Source organism: Nanorana parkeri, unplaced genomic scaffold (genome assembly GCF_000935625.1).
Source record: "Nanorana parkeri isolate BGI_ZX_2015 unplaced genomic scaffold, ASM93562v1 scaffold462, whole genome shotgun sequence".
Lineage (NCBI taxonomy): Eukaryota > Metazoa > Chordata > Amphibia > Anura > Dicroglossidae > Nanorana > Nanorana parkeri.
Genome location: NW_017306730.1, coordinates 96,904 through 106,633, shown reverse-complemented (window position 1 = coordinate 106,633; position 9,730 = coordinate 96,904). Strand labels below are relative to the sequence as shown.

Here is a 9,730-nt window from a genome sequence, read left to right as displayed (position 1 = left end):
ATTACTCCCTCCATGTCGCTGCACGAAAAAGTAGTAACACCTTGTTAAAGGGGTCACAGTGCGCCATTGAAACGTGTTTGGTGTAAAGCATGGGTTCATTTACAACTAACCTTGTGTACTTGCTACCTTCTCATTTTGTCTGCAGTGCTTCTGCTGCTGTGCACGCCGTCCTTATTCTCTGGCACTTGGGGTCCCAGTGCAGGATGGGACTCAATTTCACTATTGGCTATGGGGATGGGAACAATGGCTGGTGTGGATATCTGGCAGTGGGGTTGGGTACATTAGATTGCTGTGTTTACCTGGCAGTGGGGTAGGGTACATTAGATTGCTGTGTTTACCTGGCAGCTGAATTGGGTTTAATTGGTTCCTTTGTGTACCTGGCAGAGGGGCTGGGTGCATTTAGTTACTATCTGTATAATGGGGTTTGGTTCTTTTAGGTCCAAATTATTGCATTCAAAAAAATAAATTACCCACAAGAATCATGTTACTTGGGGACATCAATGCTATCTACATTTCTCTACTCTGTATAAAACAACCTGAACCATAACATTAAACTGCAGGGATGTCTCTAAGAGACGAGCAGCCCAAAATGTCTCATACAAACGTATTGCTTGTCAACTTTCATTCTGTCATTTTCCAGTGCATAGTATATACTAGTTAACAGGCCTGTGGTAAGAGAGACATGTTCTGTATGCTACATTTCATTGTTAAGTCAATCCAATGGCTAGATTACAAATCTGCAGCAAAGGCAATAGGTAAACCACAAAGATAATGCAGCAAGTGTTTTATGTATGCATTTGATTTTATATTGTATGTAGTTCTGGGTCCCTGTAAAATGATTAATTTGCATTAAGTATCTTGTGGTTAGAAGAAGGCCTGAAGATTAAATAGTGGGGTGAAAATGCATCTGACATTGTAATAGGTTATTTGTTTGTAAACTGAAGCTATGTTGTTTTGTTTGAAATTGGGATAATTGCCATATTAGCATGTAACCTTTTGTAGCGCTAGTATAGGATTTTGTATTGGAATATATTTTCCGGCCCGGGAAAAAGGGGGCCGGAAGTTGGGTATAAGCTCTTAACCAGGTGGTACAGGGTGCCCACTACCCTTCATGTTATGTACCCATCGGTCTCTCAGTTGTGTTGGTGTTGCGAAACAGGGATGGGCTCCCTAATACATGTCTTTTGGGACTGCCCGAAAGTTCAACCGCTCTGGGTCAGCATTGCCTCTACAATAGCGGATATCACGGGACACGTGCTGCCCTTCACCCCATCGGTCTATCTTCTCCACCTGGCACCGCTTTCTCGGAAGGCACATAAACACTCGCTGCTGATTCACCTGCTGAACGCAGCTAGAGCCTGCATACCTGCTTTGTGGAGACAAACCCGCTCTCCTTCCATAACTATGTGGGTAAGGAGGGTGGAGGAGATTAGACTGATGGAGGATTTAACCTCCAGTTTACGGGAGTTGCAGTCTAGGTATGTGGCTACCTGGGGAGCTTGGGTCCAATTCAGGGGCTCAGCTGCTTTCAATACAGTGTGCAGGGAGGATGCTGGAGACTGAGGCGCTGCCCAACTATACCACCCAAATTGTGGGGGGTATATGTGCACTGGGGGTGAGGCGGCTTGGGGCCACCGGGGAGCAGGACTGCAATCTTCACTGTAATTTCCAATCTTTCTACGTTTCTTTCTGCTTTATCTCTGTGAGTCAGTGTTTGTCTCTGTCTGCGTATGTGATGTTTGGAGGTGACCGTGCTCGGGCTGGCCTCCCATTTAGTGGGGCTATACCCGACCACCCGCCCCAACTTGTTGTTCCCTTCTTATTTTGTTTTTGTGTGTTGGTTTATTTCTGTTCACCATAAAATGACTTAAGGGCGGGGGCAAATACGGTTACCTGACCTGATCTTACAACCTGTTACCGAGTTTATAATATATGCCTCACTGTCTGTTATTTAAACATTTTGCGAGACCATGTGGTCTCCGCATGTTCTCCCTTTCAATGTACCCCACCCTTTTTGTCTATAAATAAAGAATTTAAAAAAAGAATATATTTTCCTGGCTAATCTTGCTTTTATTCTTGCAGATATCAGTATGGAATCTGTTTGTGAAGATCCGTTAAGCTGTGCCCTGTTGGATTCTGCATTGGATATGTTTCCAGGACATTTGGAGTGTCAGCAGATCCTTACAGACATTGATGAGAAGCTAAAAGAGAATTCTTTATGGTAATGTAAACATGTTCTGATTTGTTCTTTAGTTATTTTAATGTAAATATTTGAATTGAGGAATTGTGTTTCTTGACAACATAACTGTTGTGGTTATGAATCTCATATATGAAAGAGGCCTAAGCACCAGTCCGTGGTGCTCATGGCAGTCTGTTACATTGCCATTTATCTGGGCATAAACGTCTTCTGGTCCAAACTAAACAGATGACTGATTATGATTAGTCATCTGTTGGTGATGGTGATTTTCAGTTGTGGGAGCAAAATTCACATGCAGTTGATAGGATGACCTCATGACACTGCTTCCTTGTGATTGCTGCAGTTATCTCCCCATTATCCGGCATTCAAGCAACAAGCACTCTCAAGTAACTGGCAAAAAACAATGGAGGTCATATTGTTCTCCACCGGTGGCTTGATGCACACTAAAAAATTGTTGGTTGCTTGGTGCAAACTAAACAGTTTCCTTAGCAACTACATTTTTATTTAGTTGCTAAGGAAATTCTTTGTTTACATCTTGCTACCAGCTGGCAGCTATGTAAGCAGTGGGGAGCAATAGTCAGTCTGCAATTGGCTATTTCAAATTGCAATAACTACCTGACCTGAGGGAGAACTCTCTTCTCTCCCCTCTCTTCTCTTCTCTCCCCTCTCTTCTCTTCTCTCCCCTCTCTTCTCTTCTCTCCCCTCTCTTCTCTTCTCTCCCCTTCTGTTCTATTTTCTTCTCTTTTCCACTTCCCTCCTCTACTGTTCTCTTCTCTAACCCTCTCTTCTCTTCATTTTTTTTCTCCCCCTCTCTCCTCTTCACTTCTCTCCTCTCTCCGCTCTCCTCTATCCTCACCTCCTCTCTTCACTTCTCTTTCCTCTCCTCTCCTCTTCACTTCTATTCTCTTCTCTCCTTTCCTCTTCACTTCTCTTCGCTCTTCTTCACTTCTCTTCTCTGCTCTTCACTTCTCTTCTCTCTCTCTCTTCTCTCCCCTCTCTTCTCTCCCCTCTCTTCTCTTCTCTTCTCTCCCCTCTCTCTCCAGTCTGCTACTGGCTATTTCAAATTGCAATAGCAGGCTGGCTATTGCACCCACCCACTTAGCACAGGAGCGGACCTGAGAGATGTTTGCTTGAGAGTTACTATCAATTCTCAAGCAACCAGAAACTACAGTTAACTGGGTGTTGACTGTATATAATCACTTGTTACCACAATCTGTTCATTGTGCCGATCAATCGGGGACAACTACAACAGCATTGTTTAGTGATCACAGCACAAGTCAGTAGAATGCAGGGGTTCAGTCAAGGCGATGATGTTGCATGGATTATATGATTGAGAATTATCTTAAAACCACCTCCTGTTGTTTTTTGTTTTTTTTCATTTGTGTATTTTATATGATAATGACATCATCTTCTATTTGTGATTTGATATTGAAGTAAAGTATAAAAGCATTATATACATTAAAGGAGAATGATGGGGAAAGTTAAATGCACTCATCCCCATAGTTGGAGCTGACGTGTGCATGCATTATTTTTTGGGATCACACTGCGGGCGGGAGGTATGGCTGCGGTGCCATTGACTTGAATGGCACCACCATGCCCCCTCCCCCCGGAATGCAGAGAGGCTTAATTATGTGTTCCATCCACTAACCGTGCTGGAACGCACTGTTGTGGTGTGAACAAGCCATTAAAAGACGGATCAGAGTAGATTAGTGTCTCTTGACTTAAAAAGTCTGGTTCTGTTGAGAGAAAAAAGCATGCCCCTCCGGATGAAACAGTTCAAAGATTTTAACAAACTTTGCTGCAGATTTCCACCTTTTTTTATGTGAAGAGAAAGCTGTTTGTTTCACAATGTCTTTTACAAACTGATTCCTGAATGGGAGGGTCGAGTACATTTTAGCCATCTGGTACCCTTTCAGTGTTCTGTCAAGGGAGGTTGCAATGCCTGCATCCCCTTTAGAAATAGTTAACTTTAGGGGAGTATCTCAGCAAAAATTAGTTATTTTTGCAGTGAATTTTTAAAATTCACTACTGCAGACTTCTGGGTGAGTCAAGCAGAAAAATACATTTTTGGGGGCATTATGTACACTGTGTACAAAATGCTTTCAGTAAGCTGTGTGTCTCTACAATGTATGAGCAATGTATAGTTTGCTTTGGATTCATTATAAAAAAACAATCGGAGTTTAATACTATTTTAAGTTTTACAAAAGCATGACAGTTTTTCAGTAGTTGCTTGTGCTTGTTCTTTTTCATATTGCATTTTTTTTTCGATCTTATAGAAACATTAAAAAAAAAATTGTATTATGTTTGAAAAACAGGAGACTACAAACTTGCATATGGTATGGAAAATAAAAGTGTTTTACATTGTTAAAGTATTGCTCATAGTTACAAAACAAATGGTCATTAAACACAAACATTAAAACAAATAAAATAAATGCAAATGTGAAAATAATTTCAGCAGGAGCCGGCTGAGGTATAATGCTTCCAGACCTCCGCTTTGTCAGTGCTGAGGAATGCCCCCAGCTCATCTCATAGTGCAAGCTGTTAAGACCCCACAACTAATGGAGGCAGCCTTCCGCTTTTGAGTTTAGGAAAAGTTAAAATGTTCCTGCTGCGGGTGTTCATGTTGTGGGAACTGTAAGAAAATTCTGCAGCAAAAGATTTTCATGAAAGTCGGGTTAATTGGCACCTTTAGTCAGCCCCTTATTTTCTTGTATCTGATTTAAAGCAGAACTCCAGGCATTTATTTTATTAACCCTTGCAATGGGCTACCCCCGCACTGTAAGGGTTAAATGTTCATTTGTGTCTAGGTGCTAAAATAACAAAGATTTACTCTACCCAAAGTCCAGAGCTGGCCAGTTGTTGCAGCTCTCTCGCTCCAGCCTGCCTCCCCCCTGCAGCAGATTGGAATGTTCCTCAGCATCCTCATGTCTATGCACAATGTATAGACGTGATGATTTACTGAAGATTAGACCGCTGTAGAGGAGGGGAAGAGACATTTCAGGGACCGGTTTAAGAAGCTGGCTTTGGATGAGTTATTTTAATTTTTTATTTTTAACCTAGACACAAATGAGCAGATAACCCATGCAGGGCAGGGGTAGCCCCACAGCAAGGGTTAATAAAACACATTTTCCTGGAGTTCCTTTTTAAACCCACTTCTTATTTTTTCTATCAGTAACATGCATATGGTGTACTCCTTTCTTTCTCAGTTATGTTTACTTTTTCTCCTTCTCCTCTGTGAATGTTCTCATTCATCCAGGTCATGGTATATCTGTAAAAATTAAGTCAAGGCAACTGGACTTGCTGTATTTTTCTTGAAGATGTTTCACTGGTCATCCAACCAGCTTTCTCCATTCAGAATTGAGAAAGCTGGTCGGATGTCCAGTGAAACGTCTTCAAGAAAAATACAGTAAGTCCAGTTGCCTTGACTTAATTTTTACACATTTTCTCCTCCTTTTTAAGTGTCTCTCCAGGGTAAAATAAAAGAGATCCTAATGCAAGTTTCTAATAAAATATGCACATGGTATATATGATCATTTAACAAAGCATAAGGGTTTGCAAAGAAATTACCTGTTGATCTGTCCATTACCCTCATAATAACAGTCTTTCTGGCCCTGGGCTAACAATGCTATTCAGCTACTATTGAAATGGCTGACTCCATTACAGCCTTGTTGGGTCCTGTAGGGTAGCACTGCTGCATATTTTCTGTGTTCCTCTACTGCTCCTTCCTACCTCATTTACGTCAGTAAGACCTCTGTGCAATCTTCACCCACTGAGAAGAGAGGAAAGGGAAATTGGGCAGATTTAGAAAAATCATTAGGGGTATTTAGATTGGCAATTTTTATTTAGTAAATGGCAGAGAGTTAAAAAAATAATAATATAGGGATCATTAGGGCTGCTGGTTTAATGTAGCTTAAAATTCGAGCCTAATTATTGACATATATGAATTACACAGGTACTATAGCTGATTAAAAGCAAGTAAAGTAGGATATACAGGGGTAGATTTTCACATGAACATTCGTCCAAAATATCCAGTCGGAACGATTGATAATACCATCAGAGGCTTGGCGATTTGTCGTTGGAAATTTCCTTTTGATTTTCGTTTTCATTTGATTCCAGAATGAATGAATGGCGTTTTCTGAACGAAAACCACATCCAATGTCCACCAAGAAAAAGTTTCCACCATGGTCCTTCAAATTTTTTCACCTTTTACGGTCAAAATCGATCATTGATGTCAGCGCATCAACAATTAGAAAGTAGAATGAACGTTCCAAAATCAATTTCTTTCATTTGAAATTCTAACTTTAGACCAGAAAAGATTAGAGATTCCCCGTAGAAACCTATTAGATCTTGCGTTTGTAAACCGTGGTTGCAGATACCACCATAATAGATAGGACCCAGTCTGTAACTATGAAGCATATATACAAAAAAGGACAAATACCTGTGCATAAGGCAATGTACAGGGTAAAGAAGTTACTTCAGACCCTCAGAGAAATACAAAATCATTTATTAACAATGTAATTGCACCACTTCCCAAATCACCACACACCGTTTTCATAGACAGTGGGTACAGTCCATCACCTGGCTGTTTGGTAGTGAGGGTTAGTGTTGATTTAATAATAGCAGCGGTATCCTCTACGCTTGGTACAATATCACTTGAGGTCCTAAATCACAAAACTTTCATTCAGTACTTGCCGGCTTTCCCTTTTAAAGTGCAGCCTCAATGTCTTTTAGCAGAACCGCAATTATAATAAGATAATGATTTAATCCAGCATTTCCTTTAGCTCTCAGGTGGCTGATGGTGGAGCCATCAGGCAGGAAACGTTGACTACTTGGGGCTTTGTCAGTTCATCGTACCCTACTTTAGAACCTGACTGAATTAAATTAACCACTAATCCTGTGTGACTTAAAGGATAACTGTGTTTGACATTAACTGACCCCTTCCACCTCAGCACACCCCCATAGTCTTGTACCAATCTGTCCACATTCCTCCCATATTGCCTCTGTGTGTCCAACTGTGTGTCATACTCAAGCAGAGGCCACCTACTATGCATACCAGTGGTGGTCACAGAAGAAGCTGCATGGCCTGTAGACATTGTATTGGCAGCTGTGTGGCTCCCAGTGGGCCGCAGAGCAGAGGTCTGGCAGAAATATGTACAGGTGCATATAAGACTTTGAAAGGGGGTGCTCAGGTGGGTCAGTTAAAGGATACTTGTACAAAAGTACCCTTATCATTAAAATACATCAGTAAGTACCATCCAGGGAATTTCCAGCAGGGGAAGCTCACAAGTATCCTGTTCCAGACCCATCCAAAGTTTGTGATCCGTGTTGCAAAACAGTCAACCAGTCTCCTGAGATGTACGGCTTTGTGGTACACCATAGCTATTTTGAATGTTCAGAATTGAATAGAATGTTGAGAAATGAATAGAATTGTGTGAAAAATGTATGACAATATATTGAATACGGCTTGCTAACTGAGTATAAAACCTCAAATGTGAAAGGATCCTGAGCGGTTAAACCATCACTCCGATAAATGCAATCACGTTCAAGATTTTTCATCTGAGAACATATTGGAAGCTACTGCCAGAGATGGTCCTGTCAAATATGCATATAAATCAATTAGGGATTCTGGCAATCTGCGAAACAGCTATGTCAGTATTTGTTTTCTATAGGCTATAGTTGGTGTTGAGACAAATTACTAAAGTATCGTGTCCTTTTGAAAACTTCAGCCTATTCACAGCTCATAGTTTTTGGCAGACATTCAGATTTGATGTCAGAGATTAGTTGTATAGAGGATTCCTAATTGAAGTAGATTTATGTAGGCTCCCGGCAGTAAAGCCTATACAATTCCCTGCACTGTAATCTGTTAGGTTTCCCTGAATGAGATACTTCACGATACCACAATAGAAGCCTTTTTTTTTAATGGAGTCCCTAGAGCAAAGGTGTATAGATAGCGCATCATATTTCTCAGTCCTGAGAAGAGTTTACACAAGTTAAGAAGATACATGCCAATCTTTTGTCATTCTTAGAACCGCTGATCACAACTGGGGCTGTCCTGTCCGCAAACTGAATGGGCCACAGGCAGCGAGGTATTCTTTTTCATGAAAGTGCTCAGCCATCATGAAAAGGCTGTTTGATAATGAGAAGATATTCGTTTCACTACACTTCATTTTGAACTCACTCATGCTTGGAGGTTTCTTGAAAAGGTCTTTTCTTCACCTTTCTCTATAGTGTATTCCAGGCCACCCACCCTTAATTCATTTTGAAGAGGCCATCGCTTCATGTTAAAATTGGTCATCCTTAAAAAAAAAAAATTGTATGGGTTTTATTCTTTAATGTTGAAGTTGCTATACTGAACATGAACACACACTCACCTATATTATTTTAAGAAAAGGAAAATAATCCACATGAGCTATTCCTTACTGAATGCCATGTAGCAAATAACACCACAATAACAAGCGTTTGCTTGGAATAAACAATATCCGATTTTACCTGTGGAGCACAGTAGGTAAAACCTAGTATCATGTCTCTTTTAATCTGATATAATACAGTTATTACTACATTGTGTAATTAGCTGTTTACCTGCAGTTCAACTCTAAGAAAGACCCCTCCGTTAAAGTAATGCAACTTTTATTACACTCTTTCTGTGAATTGTTTTTTCTTCTATCAGCATGGAAGAATGTCTGGAAAAGCTGCGTTTGGAAACAAATGAAAAGTGTGGCGGTGTTCTGCAAAACAATGAGGACTACTTGAAGTGGCTAAATAATCACACTATGTCCTGCTCGCTGTTTGATATTCCCTTCTCAGATGTCATGGCGTTCCTTCAGACTGTGGTAAGAAAAATAAAAAGTGTGTGTATATATACACACACACACATCTTCAGCGCTGTTCTCGGTTCCGAGGAGAAACTGTCTGCTGAAGCCTGCGGGGGGGAGGGGAGGTGCAGGAGTGAGCGCTGCCTGCTGTCAGGATGGGCGAGCAGGGAGGAGAGAAGCCGCAGCTTTTAGTAGGACGGCCAAGCGGGAACTAGAGAGCAGCCGCTGTCATCCTGTCATTTTCAGGATGACAGCGGCTGTGTGCGTGGCCGAGCGGAGGATCGGTAAATATCAGTGATATTTACCGATCCTCTGTGCAGAACTAACACTGGAGTGATCGTCTGATCACTCCAATGTTTGTAAATAACTGGGGACACATAGTACTATGTGTCCCCAGTTATGAATGAACAGGATGTGATTTACATCACTTCCTGTTTATTCATGAATTTCTCAATGGGGAGAAGCACTCACTACAGAGGCTCCTCCTCATTCAGAAACTGGTGATAGTAAATATTTTACTATCAACAGTGTCTGAATGAATAGGAAGCCTCTGTACTGAGTGTTTACCATTCATTGAGTGCTGAGGCTGCAGAAAAAGATATTGAGGACTTTGTATTTCTATTTTAAAAGGGAAATGTCAGGGGTCTGTTTAGACCCCAGATATTTCACCGTAGCCCCCCCAACAGTAACAAAAATAAAAATATGTAAAAATAAATACAAA

At 41.0% G+C, this 9,730-nt stretch overlaps 1 protein-coding gene across 1 annotated transcript in view; it reads left to right on the top strand.

Annotated features, from left to right (window-relative positions):
• KIAA0825 (KIAA0825 ortholog) overlaps positions 1–9,730 on the top strand; it is a 64,619-nt gene that overhangs the window by 9,986 nt on the left and 44,903 nt on the right. The window contains exons 3-4 of the mRNA XM_018560518.1: positions 2,083–2,221; positions 8,859–9,027. Of these exons, the coding sequence (XP_018416020.1) occupies positions 2,083–2,221; positions 8,859–9,027 (308 nt within the window). The remainder of the gene's footprint in view (positions 1–2,082; positions 2,222–8,858; positions 9,028–9,730) is intronic.